General features: G+C 41.6%; 1 protein-coding gene across 4 annotated transcripts in view; it reads left to right on the top strand.

Annotated features, from left to right (window-relative positions):
* TTN (titin) overlaps positions 1–19,166 on the top strand; it is a 236,211-nt gene that overhangs the window by 188,538 nt on the left and 28,507 nt on the right. For all 4 annotated transcript variants that reach the window (XM_041473527.1, XM_041473526.1, XM_041473525.1 and 1 more), the window contains 5 exons: positions 85–282; positions 363–659; positions 780–1,367; positions 1,462–1,764; positions 1,881–18,986. In XM_041473527.1, coding sequence (XP_041329461.1) covers positions 85–282; positions 363–659; positions 780–1,367; positions 1,462–1,764; positions 1,881–18,986 — 18,492 coding nt within the window. The remainder of the gene's footprint in view (positions 1–84; positions 283–362; positions 660–779; positions 1,368–1,461; positions 1,765–1,880; positions 18,987–19,166) is intronic.

Genomic DNA, 19,166 nt, shown 5'->3' with positions numbered 1-19,166 from the left:
GGCAGTATGCTGTTTCACAATGCTGTGAGAAATTAGGATTTCTAGAAACCCCCCCATATTTTTATCTCATCATTTATCTTCTAGGCTATCACATTGAAGTTAAAGAAAGAAATAGTCTTCTGTGGAAGAGAGCAAATACAACGCCCATAAGAATGAAAGATTTCAGAGTGACAGGGTTAACTGAAGGTCTGGAATATGAATTCAGAGTAATGGCAATCAATATGGCTGGAGTAGGTAAACCAAGTCTTCCATCTGAACCAGTTGTGGCACTTGATCCTATTGGTAAGTTATCAGGCAAATAAAAAGGAAAATTCTGAAATTTGAAATAGCTTTTGTTTAACTGCTATTTTTTTTTTCTCTAGATCCTCCTGGGAAACCTGAAGTTATCAATGTAACCAGGAACTCAGTAACACTCATTTGGACAGAACCAAAGTATGATGGCGGACATAAATTAACCGGCTATATTGTTGAAAAGCGTGATTTACCCAAAAAGACTTGGATGAAAGCTAATCACGTGAATGTTCCAGACTGTGCATTTACTGTAACTGACCTTACTGAAGGCTGCAAATATGAATTCAGAATTAGAGCAAAGAACACTGCTGGGGCTATCAGTCCTCCATCTGAATCCACAGGAACCATAATATGCAAGGATGAGTATGGTATGTAGATGGCATTGAAAAGGCAGAATTTTACTTGAATAATTATAATCAAATTTCTTTTGTTTCCTATCCCTGTGTTCTTGTTGTAACAATCAGTATTTTTTGACTTTGTTTTGACAGAGGCACCAAGCATTGTTCTGGATCCTACTTTGAAGGAAGGTTTAACAGTAAAAGCAGGGGAAACCATCACACTGTCTGCTATTAGTATCCGTGGCAAACCACCTCCAACTTCAGCATGGTCCAAAGCTGGAAAAGATTTTAGACCCTCAGAGCTTGTGCACATTGAAACCAAGCCAACTTCTTCTACTCTAAGTGTCAAATATGCAGCCAGAAAAGATTCTGGAGAATACACCATCACTGCAACCAATCCTTTTGGCACTAAACAGGAGACTGTACATGTGAAAGTTTTAGATATTCCAGGACCTCCAGGGCCTATTGAGATCAGCAATGTTTCAGCAGAAAAAGCGACTCTTACATGGACACCTCCTGCAGAAGATGGTGGATCACCAGTAAAATCATATGTTCTTGAAAAGAGAGAGACTAGTCGACTGCTCTGGACATTGGTTGCTGAAAACATTGAGAGCTGTAGGCATGTTGTTAGCAAGCTCATTCAAGGAAATGAATATGTTTTCCGTGTCTCAGCAGTAAATCAGTATGGCAAGGGTGAACCAGTACAATCAGAACCAGTTAAAATGGTGGATAGATTTGGTAAGTAGAACAAGCTAAGGAATTCCAGTGTGGTTTTATTAATTTCTAAAGACTTGATTTTTTGTTTAACTGTACTTTTTTTCTTCCTGAACAGGTCCTCCAGGCCCTCCTGGAAAACCAGAAGTAACAAATGTGACTAAAAATACTGTCACAGTTACCTGGAAAAGGCCAGTCGATGATGGTGGAAGTGAAATCACAGGTTACCATGTGGAGCGAAGAGAAAAGAAAGGTTTAAGATGGGTGAGAGCAACAAAGAAGCCGGTTTCAGATCTTAGATGCAAAGTAACTGGTCTTCTGGAAGGAAACGAATATGAATTCCGTGTCAGTGCAGAAAACAGAGCTGGAGTTGGACCACCAAGTGATACTTCAAACTCAGTCCTTTGCAAAGATGTTGCATGTCAGTATCATGCTTTTTCTTTTTGGGGGTGGGTGGGATGGGTAGGGAGCACATTCAGAGAGAATATAAATGACTTCTGCTGTAATGTAATGTTTTATCTTTTATTTGCTTTACAGACCCACCAGGTCCACCTGCAAATCCAAGAGCAACTGATACCACAAAGACAAGTGCATCTTTAGCCTGGGGCAAGCCTCACTATGATGGTGGTCTTGAAATCACTGGCTATATAGTGGAGCATCAAAAAGAAGGAGAAGATGAATGGGTGAAAGACACAATAGGGACTGCTTTAAGAATCACTCAGTTTGTTGTAGCTCCTCTGCAGACCGGGGCCAAGTATAATTTCAGAATCTCTGCCATGAATGCTGCAGGTGTCGGTGAAGCAGCAATAATTCCAAGTGTGGAAATCACTGACCGAGAAGAGATTCCTGACTTTGAACTGGATGCTGAGCTGAGAAGAACACTTGTTGTTAGAGCTGGATGCACTATTCGGATTTTTGTACCAATTAAAGGACGTCCAACTCCAGAAGTTACATGGACAAAAGATGATGCTTCACTCAAAGGACGTGCCAGTATTGAAAATACCGACTCTTTTACACTCTTGATTGTCACAGAGTGCACCAGATATGATGCAGGAAAATATGTAATGACTCTTGAAAACGCTGCTGGTAAGAAGACTGGCTTTGTAAATGTAAAAGTCTTGGATACGCCAGGTCCACCAATAAACCTTAAGCCTAGAGAAATAACCAAAGACAGCATCACCCTCCAATGGGATATGCCTCTGGTAGATGGAGGTTCACGTATAACCAACTATATTGTTGAGAAACGCGAATCAACTCGGAAGGCATATTCAACAGTCACAACCAACTGCCAGAAGTGTTCCTTCAAGGTTCCTAATTTGGCTGAGGGGTGTGAATACTATTTCAGAGTACTGGCTGAAAATGAGTATGGTATTGGTGAACCAGCTGAAACTACAGAACCAGTAAAAGCTTCTGAGGCCCCATCCCCACCTGAGAGCCTTAACATTATGGATGTGACACGGAATTCAGTTAGCCTAGCTTGGCCAAAACCAGAACATGACGGTGGCAGCAAGATCACTGGGTATGTAATTGAAGCACAGAGAAAAGGAACCAACCAGTGGGCACACATCACCACTGTAAAAACACTGGACTGTGTAGTAAAGAATCTAACTGAAAATGAAGAGTATACTTTCCAGGTTATGGCAGTTAACAGTGCTGGAAGAAGTGCTCCAAGGGAAAGCAGACCAGTTATTATCAAGGAACAAACAATGCTACCAGAGTTTGACCTCCGTGCTATTTACCAGAAAACAGTCATTGCCAAAGCTGGTGACAATATCAAGATTGAAATCCCTGTACTTGGTCGTCCAAGGCCTACCGTGACTTGGAAGAAAGAAGACCAAATACTTAAGCAAACACAAAGGGTAAATTATGAAAATACAGCAACTGCAACCATACTGACCATCAATGAATGTATTCGAAGTGATAGTGGTCAATATCCACTGTCAGCTAAAAATATTGTTGGAGAAGTTAGTGAAGTAATCACAGTTCAGGTTCATGACATACCTGGACCGCCTACTGGACCAATCAAATTTGAAGAAATTTCATGTGATTTCCTAACATTCTCGTGGGAGCCTCCTTTGAATGATGGTGGTGTACCAATTAGTAACTATGTTGTAGAAATGCGTCAAACTGACAGTACCACGTGGACTGAATTGGCAACTACAGTGATACGCACTACATTTAAAGCCATTCGTCTTACTACTGGAGTTGAGTATCAGTTCCGTGTTAAAGCTCAAAACAGATATGGAGTTGGTCCAGCCATTACTTCAGAGTCTGTAGTTGCCAACTATCCATTTAAGGTACCTGGGCCTCCTGGCACTCCTCAGGTGATTGCAGTCACCAAAGAAACCATGACCATTAGCTGGAATGAGCCAGTTACTGATGGTGGAAGCCCAATACTGGGATATCACATTGAAAGAAAAGAGCGAAACAGCATTGTTTGGCAGACTGTAAGTAAAATGTTGGTGTCAGGAAATATCTTTAAATCATCTGGACTTACTGATGGCATTGCATATGAATTCCGTGTTATAGCACAAAACCTGGCTGGGAAGAGTAAGCCAAGCAAGCCATCTGAGCCTGTGTTTGCCCTGGACCCAATAGATCCACCTGGTAAGCCGATACCTCTGAACATTACAAGACATGCAGTTACGCTGAAGTGGACTAAACCAGAATATAACGGAGGTTTTAAGATAACTGGCTACACAGTTGAAAAAAGAGACCTTCCTAATGGCCGTTGGCTGAAGGCTAATTTCAGCAATATACTAGAGACTGAATTCACTGTAAGTGGTTTGACAGAAGATGCTGCCTATGAATTCCGTGTCATTGCTAGGAATGCTGGTGGAGCTGTTAGTCAGCCCTCAGAGCCATCAGATGCAATCACTTGTAGAGATGACATTGAAGCACCGAGGATAAAGGTGGATGCTAAATACAAGGACACCATAGTGCTGAAAGCAGGTGAAGTTTTCAGACTTGAGGCTGATGTTTCAGGACGCCCTCCACCAACTATGACATGGACAAAGGGAGAAAAAGAACTTGAAGACACAGCAAAATTAGAAATAAAAATAGCAGATTTCTCTACCATTCTCACCAACAAAGATTCCTCAAGAAGAGATGGTGGTGCTTACACTCTTACTGCAACAAACCCTGGTGGCTTTGCCAAGCATGTCTTCAATGTTAAAGTTCTTGATAGACCTGGCCCCCCAGAAGGACCTTTGGCTGTGTCTGAAGTCACTGCAGAAAAATGTGTGCTGTCTTGGCTACCCCCACTGGATGATGGAGGAGCAAAGATTGACCATTATGTGGTTGAAAAACGTGAAACAAGTAGATTGGCATGGACATCTGTAGGCACAGAAGTTCCAGTGACTAAACTGAAGGTTACTAAACTGTTGAAGGGCAATGAGTATGTATTCCGAGTTATGGCTGTTAACAAATACGGAGTTGGTGAGCCTCTGGAATCAGAGCCCATTCTTGCAGTAAATCCATATGTTCCACCTGATCCACCTAAAACTCCTGAAGTTACAGCAATTACAAAGGATTCTATGGTTGTCTGCTGGGGACATCCTGATTCTGATGGAGGGAGCCCAATAACTAATTATATTGTGGAACGTCGAGACAAGACTGGTCTACGGTGGGTGAAGTGTAACAAAAGGGTTGTTACTGACTTACGTTTTAAGGTGTCTGGACTGACAGAAGGCCATGAATATGAATACAGAGTCATGGCGGAAAATGCTGCTGGTGTCAGTGAGCCAAGCCCAACCAGTCCATTCTATAAAGCCTGTGATACTGTATTCAAGCCTGGTCCCCCAGGTAATCCTCGTGTTTTGGATAGCAGCAAGTCCTCTATTACAATAGCATGGAACAAACCAATATATGATGGTGGTTCGGAGATCACAGGTTACATGGTTGAGATTGCACTACCTGAAGAAGATGAGTGGAAGATTGTAACTCCACCAGTGGGTCTAAAGGCCACTTCTTTTACCATCACTGACTTGAAAGAAAACCAAGAGTATAAAATACGGATCTATGCTATGAACTCCGAAGGTCTTGGGGAACCTGCTCTTGTTCCTGGCACTCCAAAAGCTGAAGAAAGAATGCTACCTCCAGAGATTGAACTTGATGCAGAGCTACGTAAAGTTGTAACTATTAGAGCTTGCTGTACTCTGAGACTCTTTGTCCCAATTAAAGGAAGACCAGCACCTGAAGTTAAATGGACAAGAGAACATGGGGAATCTTTGGATAGAGCGAGCATTGAATCCACAAGCTCTTACACTTTACTTATTGTTGAAAATGTAAATAGATTTGATAGTGGCAAATACATACTGACAATTGAAAACAGCTCAGGTAGTAAGACAGCATTTGTGAACGTCAGAGTTCTTGATACTCCAGGGGCACCTCAAGATTTGAAAATAAAGGAAGTTACAAAATCTTCAGTTACACTCACATGGGAGCCTCCTCTCATAGATGGTGGCTCTAAAATAAAAAATTACATTGTTGAAAAGCGTGAATCAACAAGAAAAGCTTATTCAACTGTTAATGCCAATTGCCACAAGACCAGCTGGAAAGTTGATTCACTGCAAGAAGGCTGCAACTACTACTTCAGAGTCCTCGCTGAAAATGAGTATGGAATAGGCCTTCCAGTTGAAACTTCAGAATCCATAAAAGTATCAGAAAGACCACTTCCACCAGGGAAAATAACTTTGTTGGATGTGACAAGAAATAGTGTAACCTTATCTTGGGAAAAACCCGAACATGATGGTGGTAGCAGAATTCTGGGCTATATTGTAGAAATGCAAAGCAAAGGCAGTGAAAAGTGGTCAACCTGTGCTACTGTAAAAGTTACTGAAGCCACCATCACAGGATTGATCCAAGGTGAAGAATACACCTTCCGTGTTTCAGCTCAGAATGAGAAGGGTATCAGTGATCCTCGCCAGCTGGCTGTACCAGTTGTTGCAAAAGATCTTGTGATCCCACCAGCTTTCAAACTACTGTTTAACACTTTCAGTGTTCTAGCAGGAGAGGACTTAAAGGTTGATGTTCCTTTTGTTGGTCGACCCAAACCAGCAGTGTCTTGGCATAAAGACAATGTGGCATTGAAGCAGACTACAAGAGTAAATGCAGAAAGCTCGGAAAACAACACAGTGTTAACAATAAAAGAAGCATGCAGAGAAGATGTGGGAGCATATGTAGTTAAACTTACAAACTCTGCTGGTGAAGCAACTGAGACACTAAATATTGTTGTCCTTGACAAACCAGGACCTCCAACTGGACCAGTAAAAGTAGATGAAGTAACAGCAGACAGTATTACCATTTCCTGGGAACCACCCAAGTATGATGGTGGTAGCTCTATCAATAATTACATTGTAGAAAGAAGAGACACTTCCACCACAACTTGGCACATTGTGTCAGCTACTGTTGCAAGAACAACTATAAAAGCATGTCGTTTAAAAACTGGCTGTGAATATCAGTTCAGAATTGCAGCTGAGAATAGGTATGGGAAGAGTACGTATCTCACCTCAGAGTCAATAATAGCCCAATACCCATTTAAAGTTCCTGGTCCACCTGGAACTCCTTTTGTAACAAATGTCACAAAAGACAGCATGGTGGTACAATGGCACGAACCAGTCAGTGATGGCGGTAGCAGGATCATTGGTTATCACTTGGAGCGCAAAGAAAGGAACAGCATTCTGTGGGCTAAACTGAATAAAACACCTCTTCCAGATACCAAATTTAAGACAACTGGCCTTGAGGAAGGTCTTGAATATGAATTCAGAGTCTATGCAGAAAATATAGTGGGAATTGGAAAGGCAAGTAGAGCATCTGAATGCTATACTGCACGTGACCCATGTGACCCTCCAGGTCGTCCAGAACCTGTAATTGTCACAAGAAGCTCAGTAACACTCCAGTGGAAGAAACCTATGTACGATGGTGGAAGTAAAATCACAGGCTATGTTGTTGAAAAGAAGGAATTACCTGATGGCCGTTGGATGAAGGCAAGCTTTACAAATGTCATTGATACTCAGTTTGAAGTAACTGGTCTAGTTGAAAACCAGAGATATGAGTTTCGTGTTATAGCACGAAACGCTGCAGGTGTTTTCAGTGAACCATCTGAAAGCTCAGGGGCAATTACAGCAAGAGATGAAGTAGAACCACCTCAAATAAGTATGGATCCAAAATACAGAGACACTATTGTAGTGAATGCTGGTGAGTCATTCAAGCTTGACGCTGATGTTCATGGCAAACCAATACCTTCCATTCAGTGGTTAAAAGGTGATCGTGAGCTGACAAGCACCGCTCATATGGAAATAAAAACTACTGATTTTGCAACAAGCCTCAGTGTGAAGGAAGCCACAAGAGTTGACAGTGGGCAGTATGTACTACTGGCAAAGAATGTTGCAGGTGAAAAGAAGGTTCCTGTTAACGTCAAAGTTCTTGATAGACCTGGACCTCCAGAAGGACCTGTTGAATTTACAGGTGTTACAGCTGAAAAATGCACGCTGTCATGGAAACCTCCACTACAAGATGGTGGTAGCGATATTTCACACTACGTTGTAGAAAAAAGGGAAACCAGTCGCTTGGTGTGGACTGTCGTTGACTCAAATGTGCAAACCCTGAACTGCAAAGTTACAAAACTTCTAGAAGGAAATGAGTATGTTTTCCGCATCATGGCAGTAAATAAATATGGTGTTGGTGAACCTCTTGAGTCTGACCCAGTAGTTGCAAAGAACCCATTTGTTGTGCCACTGCCTCCAAAGGCTCCAGAAGTCACAGCAGTTACCAAGGATTCTATGATAGTTGTATGGGAAAGACCAGCCTCAGATGGCGGCAGTGAAATCCTAGGCTATGTCCTTGAAAAACGAGATAAGGAAGGCATTCGCTGGACAAGATGTAACAAGCGCCTGATAAGTGAACTGCGATACAGGGTGACTGGTCTTATAGAAAATCATGATTATGAGTACAGAGTTTCAGCTGAAAATGCTGCTGGTCTTAGTGAACCAAGTCCACCTTCTACTTACTACAAAGCATGTGATCCTATTTACAAGCCAGGTCCACCCAATAATCCCAAAGTTACAGATGTTACAAGATCTTCAGTTTTTCTTTCATGGGGTAAACCTATATATGATGGTGGCTCTGAAATTCAGGGATACATTGTGGAAAAATGTGATGTAAGTGATGGTGAATGGTCAATTTGTACCCCTCCAACTGGAATTAAGAATACTCACATGGAAGTAGAAAAATTAGTGGAAAAACACGAATACAAATTCCGCATATGTGCAGTTAATAAAGCAGGAGTTGGAGAGCATGCAGATGTTCCTGGTTCTGTCATTGTAGAAGAGAAGATGGAGGCACCAGACCTTGATCTTGACATGGAATTAAGGAAGATTGTAAATGTGAGAGCCGGAGGTTCCTTAAGACTTTTCGTTCCCATCAGAGGTCGTCCAACACCTGAAGTAAAATGGGGTAAAGTGGATGGTGACATCAGAGAAGCAGCTATTATTGATACCACTAGTAGCTTTACTTCCCTTGTTCTAGATAATGTTAACAGATTTGATAGCGGAAAATATACTCTGACCTTGGAAAACAGCAGTGGAACAAAGTCTGCATTTGTCAGCGTAAGAGTACTGGATACCCCAAGTGCACCTGTTAACTTAAAAATCAGAGAGATCACTAAGGACTCTGTTTCACTTTCATGGGAGCCTCCTCTCTTGGATGGTGGAGCAAAAATAAAGAATTTCATTATTGAAAAGCGTGAAGCCACAAGAAAGGCATATGCAGCTGTTGTAACAAACTGCCACAAGACTTCATGGAAAGTAGATCAACTTCAGGAGGGCTGCTATTACTTCTTCAGGGTCTCTGCTGAGAATGAATATGGAATTGGCCTCCCTGCAGAAACCAGTGACCCAATTAAAGTTGCTGAAGTTCCACAGCCTCCTGGGAAAATAACAGTGGATGATGTCACAAGAAACAGTGTCTCACTAAGCTGGGCAAAACCTGAACATGACGGTGGTAGCAAAATCATACAATATATTGTTGAAATGCAAGCAAAGGGTAGTGAAAAGTGGTCAGAGTGTGCTCGTGTTAAAACACTTGAAGCAGTTGTTACTAATCTAACTCAAGGGGAAGAATATCTTTTTAGAGTAATGGCTGTAAATGAAAAGGGTAAGAGTGATCCTAGAGCACTTGCAGTTCCAATAGTTGCCAAAGACCTGGTGATTGAACCTGATGTAAGACCTGCTTTCCACAGTTACAGTGTTCAGGTGGGACAGGACCTAAAAGTAGAAATACCAATTGCAGGTCGACCTAAACCAACTGTTACCTGGGTTAAAGATGGCCAGCCATTAAGGCAGACAACAAGAGTCAATATTAGCGATTCAGCCGATCTCACTATACTGAATCTTAAGGAAACTAGCAAAGAAGACAGTGGCACTTACGAAATCACTGTGGCTAATGTTGTTGGGCAAAAGTCTGCCTCTGTTGAAATTATTACTCTTGACAAACCTGACCCTCCAGTTGGACCTGTGAAGTTTGATGAAATAAGTGCAGAAAGTATTACCCTGTCATGGAATCCCCCAGCGTACACAGGCGGCTGCCAAATCACCAACTATATTGTGCACAAGAGAGATACAACAACCACTATATGGGAAACAGTTTCAGCTACTGTTGCAAGAACTACACTGAAGGTGACTAAACTGAAAACTGGTTCAGAATACCAGTTCAGAATCTTCGCTGAGAACAGGTATGGGCAGAGTTTTGCATTGGAATCTGCACCAGTTGTAGCACAGTATCCCTACAAGGAACCAGGACCTCCTGGCACACCATTTGTGACAACAGTCACAAAAGACTCCATGGTTGTACAGTGGCATGAACCAGTAAATGATGGTGGCAGTAAAGTGTTGGGTTACCATCTTGAGAGAAAGGAGAAAAACAGCATTCTATGGACTAAAGTAAATAAGACTATTATACAGGACACAAGTTTTAAGACAAATAACCTTGAAGAAGGAATTGAGTATGAGTTTCGAGTTTCTGCAGAAAATATTGTTGGTGTAGGCAGAACAAGTAAAGTTTCTGAGTGCTACGTAGCTCGTGATCCATGTGATCCTCCAGGTCGCCCAGAACCTATAATAATAAAAAGAAGCTCTATTACTCTACAGTGGACCAAACCAGAATATGATGGTGGAAGTAAGGTTACTGGTTATATTGTAGAGAAACGTGACTTACCAGATGGTCGCTGGATGAAAGCAAGCTTCACAAATATCATTGAAACTCAGTTCACTGTAACAGGACTTACTGAAGACCAAAGATATGAATTTAGAGTAATTGCAAAGAATGCTGCAGGTGCAATAAGCAAACCTTCTGACAGTACAGGACCAATAACAGCAAGGGATGAAGTTGAACTTCCACGAATTTCAATGGATCCGAAGTACAAAGACACTATTGTTGTAAATGCTGGTGAAACATTCAGACTTGAGGCTGATGTTCATGGAAAGCCACTACCAACCATTAAGTGGTACAAAGGAGATAAAGAGCTTGAGGACACTGCTAGATATGAAATAAAGAACACAGATTTCAGTGCATTAATAATTGTAAAAGATGCTATTAGAGTTGATGGTGGACAGTACATTCTGGAAGCCTCTAATGTTGCAGGAACAAAGACAGTAACAGTAAACGTAAAAGTCTTGGACAGGCCAGGACCTCCAGAGGGCCCAGTCCAAGTGACAGGAGTTACAGCTGAAAAATGTGCACTGGCATGGGGTCCTCCTCTTCATGATGGTGGCAGTGATATTTCTCATTACATTGTAGAGAAGAGAGAAACTAGCCGCCTGGCATGGACTGTGGTTGCTTCAGAAGTTTTACCTACAATGCTGAAAGTAACAAAACTCTTGGAAGGAAATGAATACGTCTTCCGTATCATGGCAGTTAACAAATATGGGGTTGGTGAGCCATTAGAATCTGTGCCAGTAATGATGAGAAATCCATTTGTGGTTCCTGGACCACCAAAGGCCTTGGAAATTACCAACATCATGAAGGATTCTATGACTGTCTGCTGGACCCGGCCAGACAGTGATGGAGGTAGTGAAATTGTAGGTTACATTGTAGAAAAGAGAGACCGAGCAGGCATCAGATGGATAAAATGCAATAAACGACGCATTACAGATTTGCGATTAAGAGTTACAGGTTTAACAGAGGATCATGAATATGAATTCAGAGTTTCTGCTGAAAATGCTGCTGGAGTTGGTGAACCAAGCCAAGTTTCTCCCTACTTCAAAGCTTGTGACCCGATGTTCAAGCCTGGCCCACCTACAAATGCCCATGTTGTGGATACCACCAAAAGTTCAGTTACGCTCGGTTGGAGTAAACCTATTTATGATGGTGGTTGTGAAATCCAGGGATACCTTGTAGAAATCTGTAAAGCAGATGAAGATGAATGGTCGCTTGTTACCCCACAGACAGGCATACGTGCCACTCGATTTGAGATCAAAAAGCTTACTGAACATCAAGAGTACAAACTACGAGTGTGTGCTCTCAACAAGATCGGTGTGGGAGAGGCTGCATCTGTTCCTGGTACTATTAAACCAGAAGACAAACTTGAAGCTCCAGAACTTGATATTGATTCAGAGCTAAGGAAAGGGATAGTGGTTAGAGCTGGTGGGTCTGCTAGGATTCACATACCATTTAGGGGACGACCAACACCTGACATCACATGGTCCCGAGAAGAAGGTGAATTCTCAGAAAAAGTTCAGATTGATAAAGGCGTAAACTACACACAACTTTCAATTGACAACTGTGATAGAAACGATGCTGGAAAGTATATTCTTAAGCTGGAGAACAGCAGTGGTTCTAAATCTGCATTTGTTACAGTGAAAGTCTTGGACACGCCAGGACCCCCGCAAAACTTAGTGGTAAAGGATATAAAGAAGGATTCTGCTGTATTATCTTGGGAGCCACCAATTATTGATGGTGGTGCAAAGGTAAAGAACTATGTAATAGACAAGCGTGAGTCAACCAGGAAGGCATTTGCAAATGTAAGTGCTAAGTGTGCCAAGACAAGTTTTAAAGTTGAAAATCTTACAGAAGGAGCAATTTATTACTTCAGAGTTATGGCTGAAAATGAATATGGAATAGGTGTCCCAGTTGAAACCAGGGATGCTATCAAAGCCTCAGAGCCACCTCTGCCTCCTGGGAAAGTAACACTCACTGATGTCACTCAGAGAAGTGCATCGCTTACGTGGGAGAAACCTGAACATGATGGAGGTAGCAGAATTTTGGGATATCTTGTTGAAATGTTGCCTAAAGGAACAGAAAAATGGAGTGTTGTTAGTGAGACCAAAACATGTAATGCAGAGGTGTCTGGTTTGAGTCCAGGACAGGAATATCAATTCCGTGTGATTGCCTACAACGAAAAAGGCAAAAGTGATCCCAGAGCACTTGGAATTCCTGTGATAGCTAAAGACCTGACTATTGAGCCAAGTTTCAAACTGATGTTTAATACATACAGTGTACAAGCTGGAGAAGATCTGAAGGTAGATGTACCATTTATAGGTAGACCCAAACCTACTATTACTTGGACAAAAGATGAGCAGCCACTGAAACAGACGACAAGATTAAATATTGAGAATACAACAACATCAACTATTTTACATATTAAAGAAAGCAACAGGGAAGACTTTGGTAAATATACAGTAACAGCAACAAATACAGCTGGTACAGCAACAGAGCACCTGAGCATAATTGTACTAGAAAAGCCTGGCCCACCACGAGGACCTGTCCGCTTTGACGAAATTAGTGCAGACTTTGTTGTTTTGTCATGGGATCCACCTGATTATACTGGTGGCTGCCAGATAAGCAACTATATAGTAGAAAAGCGTGACACAAGCACTACCACGTGGAACATTGTGTCAGCAACTGTTGCAAGAACAACCATCAAAGCAACAAAGCTTAAAACAGGTTCTGAATACCAGTTCAGGATTTCTGCTGAAAATAGATATGGAAAGAGCTCTCCTTTGGCTTCTAAATCAGTTGTTGTGCAATACCCCTACAAGGTGCCTGGACCACCTGGAACCCCATTTGTTACAGCAGCTTCCAAGGACCATATGATCGTACAATGGCATGAACCAGTTAATGATGGAGGAAGCAAAGTTCTTGGCTACCATCTTGAGCGTAAAGATAAGAACAGCATTCTTTGGACAAAACAGAACAAGTCACTTATTGTGGACACCAAATATAAAACAGATGGCCTTGAAGAAGGTCTTGAATATGAGTTCAGAGTTTCTGCTGAAAACATTGTTGGCATTGGCAAAGTCAGCAAAGTATCAGAACTGTATGTTGCCCGAGATCCTTGTGACCCACCTGGTCGCCCAGAGGCCATTCTTGTTACAAGAAGTAATATCACACTGAAGTGGAAAAAGCCTGAATATGATGGTGGAAGCAAAATAACTGGTTATATTGTAGAAAAGAAAGAATTACCAGATGGTCGCTGGATGAAAGCCAGCTTTACAAATGTGTTGGAAACAGAATTTACAGTAAGTGGTCTTGTTGAAAACCAACGATATGAATTTAGAGTAATTGCAAGAAATGCAGCAGGTTGCTTGAGTGAACCATCTGAAAGTACAGGGCCTATTACTGCCAGAGATGAAATTGAAGCACCAGGTGCTTCACTGGATCCTAAATACAGAGATGTCATTGTTGTTCATGCTGGAGAAACCTTTGTTCTTGAAGCTGATATCCATGGCAAACCTATTCCTGATGTTACATGGTCAAAAGATGGTAAAGACCTTGAAGAAACAACTGCAAGAATGGAAATTAAATCTACCATTGAGAAAACAATTCTCACTGTCAAAGACTGTATAAGAGTAGATGGAGGTCACTATACTCTTAACCTCAAAAATGTTGGTGGCACCAAATCTATACCAATAACTGTGAAAGTGCTTGATAGACCAGGACCTCCTGAAGGACCTTTGAATGTTACAGGTGTCACTGCAGAAAAATGCTACTTGTCATGGTCTCCACCTTCACATGATGGTGGCTCTAGTATCTCACATTATATCATTGAGAAGAGAGAGACAAGTAGGCTTTCATGGACACAAGTAGCAACAGATGTGCAGGCTCTAAATCACAAGGTAACCAAACTCCTTCCTGGCAATGAATACATTTTCCGTGTAATGGCAGTGAATAAATATGGAGTTGGAGAGCCCTTGGAATCTGAACCAGTTGTGGCTCGTAATCCATACAAACCCCCTGGTCCTCCTTCAACACCTGAAGTTTCAGCAATCACAAAAGATTCTATGGTGGTAACATGGAGTCGCCCAGAAGACAATGGAGGAGCTGAAATTGAAGGTTACATACTTGAAAAACGAGACAAGGATGGTATCCGGTGGACCAAATGCAATAAGAAAAGGCTGACAGACTTGCGATTCAGAGTAACAGGTCTAACTGATGGGCATTTCTATGAGTTTAGAGTGTCTGCTGAAAATGCTGCAGGGGTAGGGGAACCCAGTGAGCCATCCATTTTCTATCGTGCTTGTGATATATTATATCCACCAGGTCCACCTAGCAATCCAAAAGTTACAGATACTTCCAGGTCATCAGTTTCCCTTGCCTGGAGTAAGCCCATTTATGATGGTGGCGCTCCTGTTAAAGGGTATGTAGTGGAAGTAAAAGAAGCTGCTGCTGATGAATGGACTACCTGCACCCCACCAACAGGCCTACAAGCAAAACAGTTCACCGTGACAAAACTGAAGGAGAACCAGGAGTATAACTTCCGCATCTGTGCCATCAACTCAGAAGGAGTAGGAGAACCCGCGACTATACCTGGTGCAGTCTTAGCAGAGGACAAGATGGAACCTCCTGAAATTGAACTTGATGCAGATCTCAGAAAAGTAGTCACTGTACGTGCTAGTGGTACTTTACGGCTGTTTGTCACCATCAAAGGAAGACCAGAACCTGAAGTTAAATGGGAGAAAGCAGAAGGAACAATTAGTGAGCGAGCTCAGATTGAAGTCACCAGTTCCTATACAATGCTGGTCATTGACAATGTCAATAGATTTGACAGTGGTAGATATAACCTTACTTTAGAGAACAACAGTGGCAAAAAATCTGCTTTTGTTAATGTCAGAGTGCTTGATACACCTAGTGCACCTCTAAACCTGACAATCAGAGAAGTGAAAAAAGATTTTGTAACTTTAGCCTGGGAAGCACCACTTATTGACGGCGGAGCTAAAATTACCAACTACGTAGTTGAAAAGCGAGAATCCACAAGAAAGGCATATGCCACAGTTACAAGCAACTGTACTAAGAATTCCTTCAAGATTACTCAACTACAAGAAGGATGTAGTTATTATTTCCGTGTTCTAGCTGTAAATGAATATGGGGCTGGTTTACCAGCAGAAATTGCTGATCCAGTTAAGGTGTCTGAACCACCTTCTCCACCTTCAAAGGTCATTCTTGTTGACGTGACTCGCAATTCTGCATCAATTAAATGGGAAAAGCCAGAGAGTGATGGTGGTAGTAAAATTACTGGTTATATAGTAGAAATGCAGACTAAAGGAAGTGTAAAATGGAGTGCATGTACACAGGTGAAAACATTGGAAGCAACAGTAACAGGCTTAAGTATGGGAGAAGAGTACAGTTTCAGGGTGATTGCCATTAATGAAAAAGGAAAAAGTGATCCAAGAGAACTTGGTGTCCCAGTCATTGCAAAAGATATTGAAATCCAGCCATCTGTTGAGCTTCTTTTTAACACATTCACGGTGAAAGCTGGAGATGATCTTAAGATTGATATTCCATTCAGAGGGCGACCTCTTCCCACTGTTAGCTGGAAGAAGGATGGGAATCCCTTAAAACAGACAACCAGGGTAAATGTTGAAACATCAAAGACTTTAACTTCACTGTCCATCAAGGAAGCTACAAATGAAGATCTGGGACATTATGAATTGCATCTTTCAAATACTGCTGGAACAACAACAGCTTCTCTAACCGTAGTTGTTCTTGACAGACCAGGACCACCAACTGATGTTAAAATTGATGAAGTTAGTGCTGATAGTGTAACTCTGTCTTGGAAACCTCCAGCATATGATGGTGGATGTCACATTAGCAATTACATTGTGGAGAAGAGAGATACTACCACAACAACATGGGAGGTCGTATCTGCAGCAGTTGCAAGAACATCACTTAAAGTAACTCGACTCATCACTGGATGTGAATATCAGTTCCGTGTTTGTGCAGAAAACCGCTATGGGAAGAGCACTTATATTAATTCTCCTTCTGTTGTGGCAGAATATCCGTTTAAGCCTCCAGGTCCACCAGGAACACCTCGTGTGGCACACGCAACTAAATCTTTCATGATTGTAACTTGGCAGGTACCAGTTAATGATGGAGGTAGTGTAGTACTAGGATACCATTTGGAGCATAAAGAAAGAAGCAGCATTCTTTGGACAAAAGTCAACAAGACCCTTATAACAGATACACAAATGAAAGTTACAGGTCTTGATGAAGGACTGATGTATGAATATCGTGTGTATGCAGAAAACATTGCTGGAATAGGCAAATGCAGCAAAGCATGTGAACCAGTTGCTGCAAGAGATCCATGTGATCCTCCTGGTCAACCAGAAGTTACTAATATTACAAGAACATCTGTCTCATTGAAGTGGACTAAACCAGAATATGATGGTGGAGCTAAAGTAACAGGATATATTATTGAACGCCGAGAACTGCCAGATGGTCGTTGGCTAAAATGTAATTTTACTAATGTGCAAGAAACGTACTTTGATGTAGGTGGACTTACAGAAGACCAGCGTTATGAATTCCATGTGATTGCAAAGAATGCTGCTGGACTCTTCAGTCAGCCATCTGAATCAACTGGACCTGTGACTGTGAAAGATGATGTAGAGGCTCCAAGAATTATGATGGATGCCAAATTCAGGGATGTTGTAGTTGTGAAAGCTGGAGAAGTGTTTAAAGTCAATGCTGATGTTGCAGGACGGCCGATACCAGTGATTTCATGGACAAAGGATGGCAAGGAGCTTGAAGGAAAAGCTAGAGTTGAGATAGTGTCAACAGATTACACTACTGCAATAACCATTAAGGACTGTATCCGAGGGGATTCAGGACAGTATCTACTAACATTACAGAATGTTGCAGGAACAAAATCTTTGGCAATTAATTGCAAAGTACTTGATAGACCTGGCCCACCTGCAGGCCCATTAGAAATAAATGGCCTTACTGCTGAAAAGTGCCATTTATCATGGGGACCCCCTCAAGAAAACGGTGGTGCAGAGATTGACCATTATATTGTGGAAAAACGTGAGACCAGCAGAATTGCATGGACACTTTGTGAAGGAGAGCTTAAAACAACATCTTGTAAAGTGACAAAATTACTGAAGGGTAATGAATATATTTTCAGAGTAATGGGAGTTAACAAATATGGCGTTGGTGAGCCTCTAGAAAGTGTTGCTGTCAAAGCCCTAGACCCATTTACAGTGCCAAGCCCACCTACATCTTTAGAGATCACCAGTGTGAGCAAAGATTCAATAACTCTGTGCTGGGCAAGACCTGAGTCTGATGGGGGCAATGAGATATCGGGCTATGTAATTGAAAGGCGTGAGAAAACCAGCCTAAGATGGATTCGCGTAAACAAAAAGCCAGTTTATGATTTAAGAGTGAAATCATCGGGTCTCCGTGAGGGATGTGAATATGAATTCCGGGTTTATGCAGAAAATGCTGCTGGCCTCAGTCTCCCAAGTGAAACCACACCATTGATTAAGGCAGAAGATCCAATCTTCTTGCCATCGCCGCCATCTAAACCTAAGATTATGGATTCTACAAGATCAAATATCACAATTGGTTGGACAAAGCCACTGTTTGATGGAGGTGCTCCAGTGACAGGATACACAGTCGAATACAAGAAAACCGATGAAACTGACTGGACAACAGCTAATCAGAATTTAAGAGGCACAGAATATACCATAACTGGATTAACATCAGGCTCTGAATATGTTTTTAGAGTGAAATCCATTAACAAAATGGGTGTCAGTGAACCAAGTGATGTCTCAGAACCTCAGGTGGCAAAAGAAAGAGAGGAAGAGCCTGCCTTTGAAATTGACAGTGAAATGCGGAAGACTTTAATTGTAAAGGCTGGTGGATCATTCACAATGACTGTTCCTTTCAGAGGCAAACCAGTCCCAAATGTAACATGGAACAAACCAGACACTGATCTCCGTACACGTGCAAGCATTGACACTTCAAGTAATTGTACATCTCTTACTATTGAAAAAGCAACAAGAAATGATTCTGGAAAATATACATTAACGTTGCAAAACATCCTGAACACTACCACCTTGACTTTAGTGGTCAAAGTTCTTGATACGCCTGGCCCACCATCTAATATTGCAACAAAAGACGTAACTAAAGAATCTGCTGTGTTATCTTGGGATGTTCCTGAAAATGATGGTGGAGCACCTGTAAAGAACTATGTAATTGAAAAACGAGAAGCTAGCAAAAAGGCGTGGGTCACTGTGACAAACAACTGTCATCGCCTGTCCTACAAAGTGACTGGTTTGCAAGAAGGTGCCATCTACTACTTCCGTGTCTCTGGAGAAAATGAATATGGTGTTGGAGTGCCTTCTGAGACCAAGGAGGGAACAAAAATAACAGGTATGTTTTACTATGAAAAAATCCGTTAATACTTAATATGTGTTTTAAAGTATTTACTTCAAAATAATGCCAAAAGCTTTAAATCTGCATACAGTAAAATGGACCAAATAAAAAAGAGCTAAGTAATAGCTTGAATTTTAAATTTTGCTTGGATTTTACTTAAAATATTTCTAATATACA

The sequence above is a fragment of the Pyrgilauda ruficollis genome, unplaced genomic scaffold, assembly GCF_017590135.1.
Source record: "Pyrgilauda ruficollis isolate IOZ18807 unplaced genomic scaffold, ASM1759013v1 scaffold3, whole genome shotgun sequence".
NCBI classification, from domain to species: domain Eukaryota; kingdom Metazoa; phylum Chordata; class Aves; order Passeriformes; family Passeridae; genus Pyrgilauda; species Pyrgilauda ruficollis.
The sequence above is the reverse complement of the archived record's forward strand: the minus strand, read 5'-3'. Positions and strand labels throughout refer to the sequence as shown.